The 15,766-nt window shown below is 40.5% G+C and overlaps 1 protein-coding gene across 2 annotated transcripts in view; it reads left to right on the top strand.

Annotated features, from left to right (window-relative positions):
• Positions 1–15,015, top strand: part of LOC136428794 (NACHT domain- and WD repeat-containing protein 1-like) — a 28,114-nt gene extending 13,099 nt beyond the window's left edge. For both annotated transcript variants that reach the window (XM_066418545.1, XM_066418544.1), the window contains exons 18-33: positions 259–395; positions 1,120–1,281; positions 1,805–1,945; positions 2,722–2,873; positions 3,324–3,391; positions 3,714–3,885; positions 4,754–4,925; positions 5,487–5,643; positions 6,177–6,310; positions 6,869–7,133; positions 8,808–9,505; positions 9,875–9,993; positions 10,589–10,772; positions 12,201–12,311; positions 13,199–13,368; positions 14,037–15,015. In XM_066418545.1, the coding sequence (XP_066274642.1) occupies positions 259–395; positions 1,120–1,281; positions 1,805–1,945; positions 2,722–2,873; positions 3,324–3,391; positions 3,714–3,885; positions 4,754–4,925; positions 5,487–5,643; positions 6,177–6,310; positions 6,869–7,133; positions 8,808–9,505; positions 9,875–9,993; positions 10,589–10,772; positions 12,201–12,311; positions 13,199–13,368; positions 14,037–14,132 (2,938 nt within the window). In that variant the 3' untranslated portion in view covers positions 14,133–15,015. The remainder of the gene's footprint in view (positions 1–258; positions 396–1,119; positions 1,282–1,804; positions 1,946–2,721; positions 2,874–3,323; positions 3,392–3,713; positions 3,886–4,753; positions 4,926–5,486; positions 5,644–6,176; positions 6,311–6,868; positions 7,134–8,807; positions 9,506–9,874; positions 9,994–10,588; positions 10,773–12,200; positions 12,312–13,198; positions 13,369–14,036) is intronic.
• Positions 15,016–15,766: the final 751 nt, after the last annotated feature.

Here is a 15,766-nt window from a genome sequence, read left to right as displayed (position 1 = left end):
TAAGACGTTAAGCCGGATAGTGAGTGAGTGAGTGAGTGTGTTTAATTGTAGTTCTTTGATTATGCGCAGAGAAGAACATTACCTGTGTTCATTGATCACTTCCTATAACTCTACAGTGTTAGTGGCAGGCATGCTGAAAAACTGTGAGACAAACAGACAGGCCAAAAACAACCTGTGAATGAGTAGCCTGAATAGTGTGGAAGTATGTAATTTGGAATGATGATGGAAAATTGATGCACTTCACTTCTCTTGGGCTAGGTGGCATTCTTTTTCCAAGCCAGATGAGACTCGACTGCAGACCACCGTGGTGTCGTGTATCCATGCCTTATTTGAAAGGGTGGAGAAGGATCATGGGAAACTACTGGTTCAACATGCCTTGGGTTACATAACTGCAGGTAAGGGCCTTTGAAACATCTGTCTTCCCTTTGACATGTCTAAAAATGAGGCTGTACTGTTGAGTATCATTACTTCAGTCTCTTGTTATGTGAAAGAAATAGCAATGCCATAGAGGGCTTACTGGACAATGAAAATTTTCATTTTGATATTGTATATTCATGTCTTCTGTTGAGCAAGCCTAAAGAATAGGCAATAACTCCTCATCTTGTGACATTGCATTTATTCGTCAAGAAGTGTTTGAACAATGTGTAACAATTTCACTCATTCCGTCATTAGTAACTAGTTTCAAATTACTGTGAATTCATTTATTTTCTCTTTACAGTAGATGGGAAAGGAGTTTTTTGCTATGTTTGAAGTTCACAGTTGAAGCAATCCTGTAGTACAGTAGAAATACAAAACACATTTTCCCGTGTCATGATTTTGTGGTAAGAGCTTATTGCAAAAACACTAAGATAAAGGCACTGTGAACATTTAAAAGATGACAGTACTTACAGAATCTCTAAATTCTATCATCCTATGTCATATGTAGTACTCAATGACAACGTAGAGTATTTACTCCTACAGATTATGTCACCCACTCACAATTTTGCCCTGACATACAAATAAAGCGAACCTGTCCATATTTCCTACCAAATACTTCTGGTACCGGTAAGTATTTCTGGTAAGCTTATTAGTTGTAAGCTGTAAACCTTCTAAACTCTGTCATCCCATGTCCATGTGCAGCTAAGTCGGGCCTGACAGAGTCTGAGCTGGAGGACGTCCTGTCCTGTGATGACGAGGTACTTAACGACGTGTTTGAGTGGTGGGTGCCGCCGGTGCGACGCCTCCCGTCCATGCTCTGGGTCAGGATCAAGACAGAGCTAGCTCCCTACCTGGTGGAGAGAGGTTCGTTTCTTCAGATGAAATGTTACTTTTGTACTACCCTTTCCTTCCCTCATGAATATCTTGCAATGTTGAGAAGAATCTGATTTGGCAGTTACATTCATGTTGGTTGTGCACTACTTCTGTAACTGCTAACTGTCCATCAAAATTAGTAGGTCAACCAATGATGGCATGGCAAGTAGCAGGTTGACCAATGAGAGAGTGGCAGCCTATCCATCAAATATTTGCGTTTTTATGTTTTCATTTTGCATGTCTACGTTTTGATGTAGGTCGGCAGGGCTTTGGGATTGGTCTATAGAAGTCAAGAAGAGCAGGGTGACCAATCAATTATCAGTATTTCATGCATTATGAAACTAATCCGCTCAAAATATTGCTGTGAAATGTGACGTCTAAACAATATTTTTGTGGAGGAAAATCTCTTGTTTCAGTAATATCTTGTACAGAAAGCAACCTAAGCACATATAAAGTGAAGAGGAGTATGACTTCCGCTCATAACTTCTACCCAATTTCCTGAATTCTTGCCCAGGTGCGGACGGTGCCAGTGTGATCTTCTGGTATCACAGACAGTTCATCGAGACGGCCAAGCAGAGGTTCCTGTCATCTGAGGAACAGTGCAGGAAGCTACACAGCAACCTGGCTGATTACTTCCTGGGGTCATGGGCTGGGGGTAAGTACTTCCTGGGGTCGTGGGCTTGGTTAGGTCCCTTTATGAAATTGGTAGTTTACCTGATTATCATATCAGCACCAAGGACAGGGCCGTTGCTGGGAGTGGAAGTGGGCTTTCTATGCTGTGCTACTGTTCTCAACAGCAGATTTCTGTGCAAAGTGCATGGATAGGTCCTTTTATGAAGTTGATAGATTATGTGATTATCATTTCAGCACTAAGGATAGAGTCATTTTTGAGAACAGGAGTGGACTTCATAAGTTGTGCTTCTGTTTAGGTTTCTTTGTCAAGTGTGGACAATAAGCATAGGTAGGTCCCTTTGTAAAGTTGGAATATAATCTGATTATCATTTCAGCACCAAGGACAGGGCCCTTTTTGGTTTTGGTGTGGACCTTATTAGCTGTTCTTTTGTTATCAACTATTGATTAAGTGTTAAGTTCAGACGATCATGTTGGTTAGATGCCTTTCTGAAGTTGGTAGATAACCTGATTAGCATTTCAGCACCAAGGAAAGGGCCATTTTGCTGATAATAGGGAGTGAACTTTATAAGCTGTACTACTGTTTTTAAACATGTCCTTATGTGTAAAAATGATAGACATCTACTCAGCATCATTAATACAACAATATAAAAAAATGGTAACCTTCAGCAAAGTTCAAAGTTGGAACAATTCTGTAGTAATGTTGTCATACATTGGAAATGCATATTCGCAATGTCATAAATTTGTGGTGGATGAAATAGAACCACTGCAAAAATATCAATATTTACACTACCTTTACAGGGAAGAAGAAGCCGTTCACCAGTAGGAAGGGTAAGAGTGGGTCAGCAGACAGACATGTGGCGCCCCAGCCCCTACTGTATGGCACCAACAAGTACAACCTCAGGAAACTGTCTGAACTCCCCCATCATCTCATACACAGTGGTAACAGCCAGGTACATCCTTTCTTGTACCTTTTCTGCCTACAAATGCTATATCATTTTACATCTATTTAGAGAGGATGGGGAAGCAAACAATTCTAAATTTGATGAATCCTTTCTATACAGAAATATTAAGACCTGAAAACCTGATAAGAAAATATTTTTCTACAATTCCCTTCAAGTCTCACAACCTAACGTAAATTACAGAAACTTTACCTCTGATTTCTACTGTTACTGTAACAGTTACAAATGGTAAGAAAGAATAGGAAAATGATACATGAATAACATAATTTTTGCAGAGAATGTGGAATGCTCCAGATTGTAGCATGCCCTTGCTGATACTGTAGAAACCGAAATGCTAACAAAACTCTTTTGTGAGTTCTATGAAATATGCATTGTTCATGTAAACCTTACGGTCCAAAATGCTAAATGGTGATTGTGAATGGTGTTTCTATCTACTTACAGGTACTGAAGAGAGAGGTTTTATGTAATCTGCAATGGTTGGATACAAAGTTGAGGGGAACATCTTTGAGGTAAGGAATACAGTTACACTTTCAATGTCAAGTTTTGATATTGTGTACAACCTGAAATAGAATTTCTACGTGATTTGAGTGACATAATTCATGGTAGAGAATCAAGGTTCACTTTCTTAGAGAGTGGTTATGAAGCACTTCATTTTGTGGTAAAAGGAATGGATTTGAAACTGAAGAGTATTTTCACAAAGTCCTACAAATAAGCAACACAAAAAATACCGTTTGCTTCTTTGTCCTGCCATTTGCTGTGCCTGGTGTAGCGTGCTACATGACAAATGTCCATAATAGATATATCCACAAATTTTGATATCTCCCCTTTTAGGCTGGTTCTGGATGACTTCAATGCTGCATGTCGATCTCCGTTTACCCCTGACCTCCAGACGGACATGGATGTACAGTATGTGCGTGAGACCCTTCAGCTGTCCCAGGAAGGACTGAGGTTCCATCCTAACCAGCTGCCAGGCCAACTCCTCGCTCGCATCAAAACTGATCAGGTCAGTGTATGCTAAGCATTGGTCTCAAACCATGTAGATTTGGTGCCCTTAGATGTTCCTTTTGCCGGCATCACACAGCAAGATAGCTCTCTTGTAGGACAGTTTTGTCAGCAGTACAGTCAGTGTTCCCTCGATTACTGCACTATTTCTAGGGATAAGCCAATGTCTCTAATCATAGGTACCCATAGGGTACCCTTACTATGATATCTGGCAAATTTGATGTAAAAGAGTGGCAAGTTTCTAGACTGCTATTTGGGGTGGGGGGAATAACAGCATGGGTCAGACATGACATGTTTTCTTTTCCTTGATACTATAAGTTCAGTTGTTTTTTCAGGGACTTTCCAGTAAAAGGGGAAAGAAGGTTTTTGCAGTGTTTTTTAAGTTCATGGTTGAAACAATTCTGTAGTACAGTTAGTAATTCACTGGAAATGATGCATATTTGTACTATCATGAATTTGCAGTGGAGTGAGAAAATGAAACCACTGCAAACATTTCAAGATTTACACTATCATCAAACTCCTGGACTCCTTCTTATTTCTGCATGATCAATTTAAGGGCCTAGTAATAGTATAACATGTAACTTTCCCCAGGCATCAACATAGTTAGATCCCTTTATGAAGTTGGAGATTTTCTGATCATCATTTCAGCACCAGGGACAGTGCCATTTGCTCTGAGTGGTAGTGAATTTTATAAGCTTTACTTCAGATCTTATATATATATTCAGCATTTCTGTGTGAAGTATGTACAGTCAGCTTGGTTAGATTCCTTTGTGACGTTGATAGTTTACCTGATTTTCTTATCAGCACCAAGGACAAGGCCATTGTTATCAACCACTTGTATAACATGCAACTTTCCCCTTTCTCTCCAGGACACTTGTGGAATCCTGTCCCAGGCTAGAGCCCCTCCCACCGGCTCGTGCCTTCTGCCGTCCAAGTCCTTCCTGACGCCCCCTGGCGGCCCGCTGGTGCACAGCATGGTGGGCCACACCCTGCAGGTCATGGCTGTGGCCATGACTCAGGACTCCAAGTACGCTGTCACAGGTCAGACAACATCTTCTTCTTAATCAGTTCAGTGCTTTATGGTAGTTGTCAGAGGTTTGGGAGATGAAGAACAAGTTTCATTACAATCCATCTATTGCTTCTTGAGTTATGCGTACTAAACCACACATCGAACATACAAACATACATACAAACATACAATACAAACACTACCAAAAATATAACCTTCTTTGTGAATGTAAAAATCCGAGTTGGGAAAGAAATATTCAGTAGTGAACTGGAGCTAGAATTGGATGGATCCCAGATTACTCACAACCCCAGTGCTGAGCTTCGTTGGGGAGTGGTTGGGAGCAAAGTTGTGGGAAGGTTCTAAATGTGTGACAGGGGCTTAAGGTGTGGATAAAGCTTGGTTGCTAAGGATTGCTACAGTAACTGTTTTTTAAAAAGATCTTTGTAATGGGAAGCAGCCAATATTAAGATAGAAGAACTCTCTTGGAAAAACTTACCACCCTGCATGCAAGTAATGTTGCCTTCTTTTCTATACAAGTCTCCCATTCAGACATATACTTGTGTCTTGATGTACATTTTGTACATTCCCTTCAGGTTCACTGGACAACACCCTGAAGGTCTGGGACGTGACTGACGGCTACATGTTGCGTAGTATCGACGATGTACTCTGGCATATTGAGGCGATGATCCAGCTCTTCAACAACGACCAGTACATTGTGACATCTTCCATCGACGGAATTCGAGTCTTTAGGTCAGAAATAAAGTGCCATTTGCATTCTTTTTCCTTGATAAATATATCAGGCAGAGAGTGGAATGCTTGGGTTCAAGTGCACTGAAATACCAGAGAGGCAAACCTCAGTCTGATCTATTTCGTGCTATACAAAATTCTGTAGCTGATTTTGTATCATTAGGTAACTTTAATGCAGATTGCTGAAGACATGTACATAACAGTACCAGAACTTGCATATTCTGTTTTTATTCTGTGGTTTATATTCTTTGTAGGTTCTTTGGATTGTAGTTTTTTACAAGACATTTTGAAAATACCATTGTGAAAAAACTTAATCTCAGCTACTCTAACGGTCACTAGTCATCCGCTAAAATTTCATCATTGCAAATATTTTATTACTAAGATTTGAGACAGTGATGTTTGTTCTCACTGTTAGAATTAAATGCTATGAACTACTTCCTTTTCCCTCAAGTGCTAAAATTACCGACCACAATTATATTCAATGGATTTACAGTACTGAAAGACAGATTCACATTAAAGGTTTTCCTCCTTGACAGGTTTGAGACAGGAGAACAGGTGTACTTCTTTGAGAAACCACAGGAGGAGGAAAGTGACAACTATTACATCTTTGGCCACGGCTGCATTCTCATCGCCATTGGGTTGAAAGTCAGAGTCTTTGACTTGACCACAGGTAAAGCCAGCATAGACTGAGTATCATAAGTAAAACCATTCTTTATTCGGAAATTATTATTAAAAAGAAAGTTATATGCATCCTAGGTCATGTCGGTCATTACTGACACAGGACATTACATTAAATGATACTGACTGCCCATCACAATTAAGAGTTGAACGAATGATAGCATGGCAATTAGTGGTACCACCATTGAGAGAGTGGGAGCATGTCCTTCAAATATTTATATTTGTACGTTTTTATTTTGTACTGCAGAATCTATACTTTGATGGAGGTGGGCGAGGCTATGGGATCAGCCAATTGTTAGATGTCCTATATTGTAATAGCTTTATTCCTCTATATAGTCCAAACTGGTATATTTCATGTCTTATGATAGAAAGTTCATGCCCCTAGGCTAATTGCAAATGAACAATAAAGAAAGTGAATGAAAACGCAAGTGAGACAGACAATGAATAAGCAAAGTTGCTAGTCTATGATAAGGTTCTAGTAATAACATCATAATAACATTTATGTTATTCAGCCAGTCCACCTGATAGCAGCCATATCTTTATTCTGTAGGCACAGAACTCCAGCAGGATGAAATGGGGGACCAGGTCGCCAGGGCTCTGGTCAGCCCGACCCAGTCCCTTTTCTGCACGCACTCTGCCATGCACAACATGAAGCACCTCATGCACCCCCTCATGGAGAGTGGAAAGTGCAGTCCAGAGTTTCAGAAGCTCCTAGAAAACCTCCGAGACATCCGCAGACTGATCGAGCATAAGTCTCTCTTTGGAATCACCTGCAAGGCCCACTTCTTTGAAATTTTGTCAAATGGCACAGTGAAGTAAGTAGAACTAGTAACGTTGGGTAACATAAATTCGGGATTTTTCCGATAATGGTTGACTGAAATCAATCTAGCAGAACAATAAACCATCCTTTTATTCTATTATTCTGTCAGTATCATGTACTATATTTGCACTAATCATATATATGGTAGATTTTGTCTCTAGTCGTGCTGACACCATAATATTTCAACTTGAAACTACCGTCCGCCGCATGCACAATGACGGTGCTGTCGGACAGGGGGGGCACATTAATTCGGGAGAGAAGATTTGTCTTGAATATCTTACCGCTAATTACATTTTATACAGCAGCTATTCGTTCCATCCTTGGCTTGAGGAGAGTGCTATGGATGTAGACGTGTCCAAGTAAAAAATTAAACGAAAAAACGGCCGTACCGCACACATCAGGCCTACGGGAACAACCCGTGTGTTGAGTCGGTAGCTATAGAACGTCAAAGTCGACATCCACCGTCATGGCAACGTGTACATTATTCATGGCAAGTTAGCCGGATGCCGTAGCATTGATAATACTACTATGTCCATGTATTCCTTGTTGTGTTAGGAGCAAACTTTGAGGAAAATATCGTCCTCAGTCCACAATCACACGCAACATTTAGACAAAAAAGTGTTCCTCACAAACCTTTGTCGTCTGCTTGACAACAGGATTCTGGGTAATGATATGGCGGCGGGAAAATACACGTTTCGTAGGTTGTAGCAACAAAGAGGGGTTTTGATGATTGATCACACTTAGAGTCCAATTGCAGGTCAGCAATTTTAAGAAAATAAGTTGTCTTGTAAATGATTGTGTTTAGCAGGAAGGAAATGTGACATTTGTCTTATAAACCAGCCGACAACGATGTAGTGTGATTCTCCCACGAAGCCCTCAGACTGTTCCAATAAGGGACGGAGAGTTTTTGTCCTCGTCGCCTTCTAATGCATGCTTATCGAAGCTTTTCACACAGTGTTCTGAATACGTTAGTCTGTCAAGTTTGCATTTCTAGCGGTATTACTGATTTTGCATCTAGCACATATCCCTAAATACCCCGTTTTCGAAAAATCCCGAATTTAAGTACCCCACGAATTTATGTTACCCAACGTTAGATCACTTCTTCAAGAGTTCTTAAAAATCATATCTCCTTTTAATTAATCAGGTTTTAAGTTTAGACATTCTGTTGCATGAACTTCAAAATGTTGGTGGTCTGAATCTCAACCTTCATCCTGATTTGAGGTACCCATTTTGTATTGGGTATTGGGTTAGGCAGCAGGGAGAAGGTTGCATAGCTTACATGATACAATTGGAGAAGGACAATTGAGCGGGACCTTGCAGAAACAGACAACAACAGATGGAAGACAATGACGGCTCATTTATACACACTGACATGCCGCAATGATGATGATGTTTTGAAGATTGAACACGGTCAGGTGGATTAAGAGAGATATTGTAGAAAGTGCAATGTTCCTGAAGTAAAAAAAAAACGTTGTGAATTCTGAACACATATTCCAGGCCGTACAACAGGTTCATGTATGTCTGCTACCAGCCATGAAATGAAGAAAGAAGTGCGTCTGGCTTTAAAGGCTTGACTTGAGTGCAGGACACTTATTTTTTAATCATTCAAAAAGAAACATGAATTTGAAGATACTAAAATCATTGACAAGCCTTTTCTCATTGACTTAAGGTTATATGACATCAACACTGGAAAAGAAACAACACTCCCTGCCCTTGAAAAATGGAACCAGAACAAAGTAGAGAATGTCCACCGTTGCTACTTCTCCCCAAACGGCCGCTTCCTCATCCTCACCTTCATCAACTTGACGATGATGCTGGACCTGGAGATGGGGGAGATAAGGGAGGTGGGCAACAAGCAGACTCTCCGGAGGATGGCTACAGTGCAAGGCACCGTGCTGGTCTCCAGTGGATATGAAGACTTCAACATCAACGTTTGGGACCTCTCAAGGCCCCCGCTGGTATTGGAAGAACCAGGTACCGAAGTACTCACAATGCTTCCAAAGAACGTAGATGGAAAAAGTCTTCTCCTCTTTGTGCCAGACGAGTCAGAGAAAGGGGAAGCAGTGGTCGCTAAGATTGTTGACGCAGAAACAGGAGAAGAACAGAATTCTCATCCGTGTGGTAACCTCCAGATAGAGAAAACCGACGTCAAAGCTGTCTACGCTCTCTCCGACGACCACCTGATCATCCGTGCGGGAGAGAGGAAGAGGTTTGCCGTGGTGGACATGAACACGTGGGAAGTCGTGACACCACTGCAGAGCAACCATGCATCGTGTGAGCGACACTACGCGGTGGTGAACAACCGTACAGAGCTGATATGTCAGGGCTTCATGGAGAAAGATCTTGACATATGTCGTCTGGATTCAGGTATTTATTGATAACTGTAGATTCATTTAATTTCTTGGTAGGGGAGGAAAGGCGGTTTTTGCATTTGCGGTTGAAACAATTCTTTACATTTAATGACATTGTATATTGACATTAGACTACATTGGCTGTGGTGACACAAACAGCCCAGCTACTATGTTATATTTTTGATATGGTTAGTGACTGTTTTCTGTCAGAATTTGAGTTCAGAGTTCTTGACAAACCATTGAATGATGAATTTTTCTATTGTTCATCATTGATACACTGGAGTTCCAAAGCTAACAGAATTTTTTCTGTCGCGTTTTTTGAGATGTATGCCTATACATGTACATGTACATGTATGTAGCAGTGGTTCTTTTGTATTTTGTCCAGGTGAGGTTGTTGACAAAATCGTCCCAGGACTGGAGCAGCGCTGTTACCAGATGAGGACAGACAAGGAGGGCAGGGTGGCTCTGCTACAGTTCCTGCATCCTAAAGGAATGCTGCTACAGGTGGGAGCCTGTTTTATTTACTAGGGCAGAAAGATTCCACAGAAGCAGAGTAGAGTCAAAAATACCCAGGAGGACCACTCAAAGGAAGAATAAAATCTGGTTAATGTTGACAGGTGATCACTATAGACAGGATTCTAAATGCTTGTGCCTGAATGGGAAAATAAAAGGTACCACCAAAAAAGTGGTCACATTGGCCACTTGCACAGTTTTGACTGCATTCGAAATCTAAATTAAATTTGGCAGCTTTGTTGCATTGTAAAATCTACAAGAATATGGACTGTTCAAGCACTGTAAAACCAGAAGCACTGAGACTGTTGTTGGCTTACAATTCCAGCAAAGTTACAAACATAGGGTCTTACTATCTTGACCAATCTTAACTGTCCATCACCTTCCTCAGGGCAATTCTGACTTGGGAACGCATCTATAAGTAGCAACACCTGTACTGTAGTGCAATGTGAACCAGTCAGAATTGCCCTGAGGAAGGTGACAGATGGTCACTGAAACGTTGGTTGAATAAACCACTCGGTCGTGTACAAAGAGTCTTTTTAGTCAGTGACTTACCAACCTGATGAAACTGTTCACGGATGTTTTTAAGCTGTGGGATGTTGGGAGTAGAACCCTCCTGATGACAGTTGAATCCGAGGGAGCCGATGCCGTCACCTTCAGGTTCGGCCTGTCCCACGCCGGGACACACCTGGCCCTGGGGAACCCGTGTAACATCACCTGTGGAGACTCCACCTTCATCAACGAAGGGCCGTGTGTGCTGGAAATACAGACAGGTATTCTTATCCTGAAGCCAAGTTGACCTGTAATATCCAACACAAAAATTGTATAGTATAACCATCCCTAAACCAGAAACTTTCTACAACTTGGTTGGAACTCCTCATATGCTGTATAATACTAAGATGTCTTTGTAGTATGTACCATGTCTATTCTCACTGGTACAAGAACACCAACAAAATATCTCAGCGGTAATGTTGGGTAACATAAATTCGGGATTTTTCCGATAATGGTTGACTGAAATCAATCTAGCAGAACAATAAACCATCCTTTTTTTCTATAATTCTGTCAGTATCATGTACTATCTTTGCACTAATCATATATATGGTAGATTTTGTCTCTAGTCGTGCTGACACCATAATATTTCAACTTGAAACTACCGTCCGCCGCACGCACAATGACGGTGCTGTCGGACAGGGGGGCACATTAATTCGGGAGAGAAGATTCGTCTTGAATATCTTACCGCTAATCACATTTTATACAGCAGCTATTCGTTCCATCCTTGGCTTGAGGAGAGTGCTATGGATATAGACGTGTCCAAGTAAAAAAAATTCACGAAAAAACGGCCGTACCGCACACATCAGGCCAGTTCGGGAACAACCCGTGTGTTGAGTCGGTAGAACTTCACTCAAAGTCGACCCATCGTCATCATCGGGCAACGTGTAACGTTACATTATTCATGGAAAGTTAGCTGGATGCCGTAGCAATGGTAATACTACTATGTCCATATGTTCCTTGTTGTGTTAGGAGCAAACTTTGAGGAAAATATCTTCCTCAGTCCACTATCACACGCAGCATTTAGACAAAAAAGTGTTCCTCACAAACCTTTGTCGTCTGCTTGACAACAGGATTCTGGTTAACAATATGGCGGCGGGAAAATACACGTGCCGTAGGTTGTAGCAACAGAGAGGAGTTTTGATGATTGACCACACTTAGAATCCAGTTGCAGGTTAGCAAAAGGGATTGTAATAAGTTGTCTTGTAAATAATTGTGTTTAGCAGGAAGCGGATGTGACATTTTTCTTATAAACCAGCCGACAACCATGTTGTGTAATTCTCCCATGAAGCCCTCAGACTGTTCCAATAAGGGACGGAGAGTTTTTGACCTCGTCGCCTTATAATGCATGCTTATCGAAGCTTTTCAGACAGTGTTCTGAATACGTTAGTCTGTCAGGTTTGCATTTCTAGCGGTATTACTTATGTTGCATCTAGCACATATCCCTAAATACCCCGTTTTCGAAAAATCGCGAATTTAAGTACCCCGCGAATTTATGTTACCCAACGTTACTACTTTTGCAAGTTAAAAGATTTATCACAATCATTGTCATTAATGTAGCCATATCTTTCTGTTTAATCAGTCAGGCATACATTATTTCTACAACAGTAAGGAAAACAATGTCATGCTTTTCTCATGTTTCCTGACCACAGGAAAAGTTGTGCATTTCTTCCCCGAGGGCCACAGTTTCCTGGAGTTCGTCTCAGACAGCAGAGTGGTGTCCACAGATGCAGCACAGTGGCATGTCTGGGATGTCACTACTGGTGCGTATGTTAGCATGAAAGTTCATCTAACTTGATAAATTACATCAATGAGAAATCAAACTGTTCTCCAACTAAAAGTTGACTCACCAGAAAAATCACATGTCTACAGTACTTGGTCGAATAGCTGAAGAAGATTGAGAGATTTTCTTCTTCTCCTGTAATGTCCATCTGCTGAGGAATTGGCAATTATAACTGACGTGTAATTGTAATCAATCAAACATTTTGGTGGGTCAATTCTTTTAGTTAAAGAAAAGTTTGATTTCTCATTCTGGTGTGTATTTAGTATCAACTATGATGTAAACATACTTTTACAAGTTTTTAAGAAATTCCTGGAGTTTCTACCTAGGCCTTCTGTAGTCTTAAAATACTGCCAACAACCCAATGTACATGTATGTGTTGTTAGACATCCGACTTGCTCTTAGACATTTATGTAGCAAGTTCATGACAAAGGTTTAAAACAATGGGTGATCCAACTTACTTGACTATTCAGACCATTGATGGAGAGTTGCTGGGATCCTACTTGGATATATCCCTTTGATAATCAGAATTATTCAGGCTGAAATAATAAATTAAATGTCTACAGCATAACATGTGGCCTTGTATCTGTCCTTGGTGCTGAAACACCCTCAAATGCCAGATACATATTTATCTTATTTACCCCAATGTAAGAGCAAATTGACAACAGCTAACCTTGACTTACTCTCAATTAGTCTTAAAAGTTACTTTAATTTGCTTGTAAGTCTTTTTTAAAAACTATGCTGTTTAATGTCAATGTAGGTACAAAATGAACTAAACTAAACTAAACTAAACTGTAGCTATAAGCTGAAGGTGGTTAACAAAGCAATATATCCTACGTGTAATAATTTATTGCATGTTGTATATTTCAGGGAGTAAGCAGAGTGTGATGTCCATCCCTGTACACCCTATGATTGCGGATGGCCTGATACTGAGTACAGTAGGAGACCACGTTCTGGTGTCAACCGGAGACAAGAAGACAATCGCAGTGTACGACATGTCTACAGGGACACAGCTAGGGAGCTTCACCTTTGAAATCATGGTAGGTTAAGGGTAAAGCCCTTGTCACACATACCCAACCATGGCCTGTCAACCTTCTAGTTTAGTACTTCACTTGGTTGGGAGTTAGTCGTGTCGAGCAAGGCCATCTGTGGTTGGGAGTTGGTTGGCAAGGTTACCTACTTGACTTTAAAAGTCATCTGAGTCGGCTGACTGTATATTTTGAAAAATCAAAGTTCGGAAAGTCATATTCTGCATGGATGCAATCAGAGGTCAGTGAACTGGAGCTAGAATAGGATGGATTCCGGGCTAATTCCAATCCAGCGTCAACCTTGTTAGTGAGGTGGCTGGGAGCAAAGTTGTGGGAATCCTTTAGGCAAAGTCTGTTACACTTCACATATACTGTTAGTCACACAAGATGAGTTACTGATTTTTCAATGTGTCGAAAAGATACCGTAAATCTTAAGAATTATCAATTATCATTAAGATAATAACATTGCTACACTTTATTGCATGTATTACAGAATTGTTTCAACGGTGGAATTAAGTCCCTGCAAAGATAAATGAATTTATAGTACCATAAGGGTTACTTTCATCTAAACTTAGTCTAATTCTTTTTTCAATTTTGCCCACCATAATCTGCTACATTTGTATGTGTGTGCAATAGGTACAAAAGGTATCACATTTTGACTTTTTCTTCTTTACCTACAGCTGAAAGAATGTGTACTTCTTGGAGGTGGAGACTTGGTGGCTGCTCGCTTCGACAGGAAAATGATCATCTTAAAACTGCAGAACAACGTCCAGTAGACGACATGCCTTACAGAAATTGGATGATCTACATTGCACAATTGTATCTCGCTCCTTCTTTGTTGAACCTTTTGCCATAACTATTTGCGAATTTCTAAAATTTCTGAATTTAGACAGAATTCTCAAACATTGACAGAAGCTCAGTAATGAAAATATCACTCAGGACCTTAACCTTTCAGGGATATTAAATTACTCTTTGTAGTTGGTCTTAAAGGGATGTACTATTTTTGTATCTAATCTGGTGGTCAGGGGCTTGTCTTATATATGGGTGGATGCAAGCAGTGTAGACTCTTTAAAAAACTTAATTGCTACATTAAGCGTACTAAGTATTAGAGTAAGTATCTATAGCACATTCCATGTGTTCACTGGGATAGCATAATGTGTTCAATTTGTTAATCTTGTACTTGTTAATGTACATGTGTATGTGTGTTTAATTTGGCATGGTATGGGATTTATGTCTACTGAATGTGAATGAATAGTAAGGCTATTGAAATGTATTATTGTAATAAAATCATGAAAGTTCCTAATCTAGATTCATGAACTTATGGAGGATTGGAGACTTGCCTAATGGTCAATCAGACTGGTTCTGAAATTAAGTCTAATGTGCTCTTAAGAATCATGTACATATATTTCTATCTACAGTAATGTTCAATGCAGTTAAGTACATAATCCTTCTCAATCGTTCTTCAAAAGGCAAGCTCTTCCCAATACCGGTAGTATGTAAGTGTAATGATCAAATGCTTATTGATCTGTATGTGAACATGCCGTTGTAATCTGTATGAGACTAGCTTGTATATATTTAGATCATATCTATATGAGACTAGATTGTATATATTCAGATCACAGAAATGTTTTACTATGTATTGCAATGATGAATGTACAACAAATGGGGTTTGCGGATTCGATGGGGTGGTCTACAGGGGTGGGCTAGTGGGGTGGGCTACCTCAGCATCTACCCTTTCTGAGCCTCAAGGCTATGTATGGGGGTTTGGCCTCTTATGGAATTTCCTTGAAGAGGAACTGGGTCAAGCTGTGGGTGGGCTAGAGGGAAGGCAACAGCTGATCATATGGCAGGGGGGGGGGGGGGGGGTAGGTGGCAGCAATGAACTCCACCAAGACTGGTAGAAAAGCCATTTTTCATAAAGAAACTACTAAGTACTCAGTATACAATAGGATGTAAGGGAAGAGGTACAAGGGGAAATAAACTGGAAGTTGGATAGGGCAGCTAGGGAATGAGAGAGCCTTTGTTTGACAGAATTCAAAACATATGTCTCACATTTAGACTGGAATGTACCTGAATACATGTGCTTGTATACAATGTACAATGTATTTGTGGTTATGTGTGTCAGTGTGCATGAGCGTGGGTTGGAATGTTGTAAGTGTGTGTGTTTGTACAATGTATAGTGTTGCTTTTGTTGCTCATTTCTTTCGTGTAGCCACAATGCTTAACTGTCATGTTGGCCTGACTGAGCAGTAAAGGAACAGGGAACATGGCCCTCTATGTTTAAAAATCTAAAACTGGGGATAACAAACTCCTGCACGATGTAAATGTATGCTCATTGCCAACCTCCACCCCCCAATGTAGCATCCCCAAAGCAATATGATCAGTTGCATTCCTTCCGGCCCACCCACAC

Source organism: Branchiostoma lanceolatum, chromosome 2 (genome assembly GCF_035083965.1).
Source record: "Branchiostoma lanceolatum isolate klBraLanc5 chromosome 2, klBraLanc5.hap2, whole genome shotgun sequence".
Classification (NCBI taxonomy): domain Eukaryota; kingdom Metazoa; phylum Chordata; class Leptocardii; order Amphioxiformes; family Branchiostomatidae; genus Branchiostoma; species Branchiostoma lanceolatum.
This window is presented reverse-complemented; position numbering and strand designations above follow the sequence as displayed.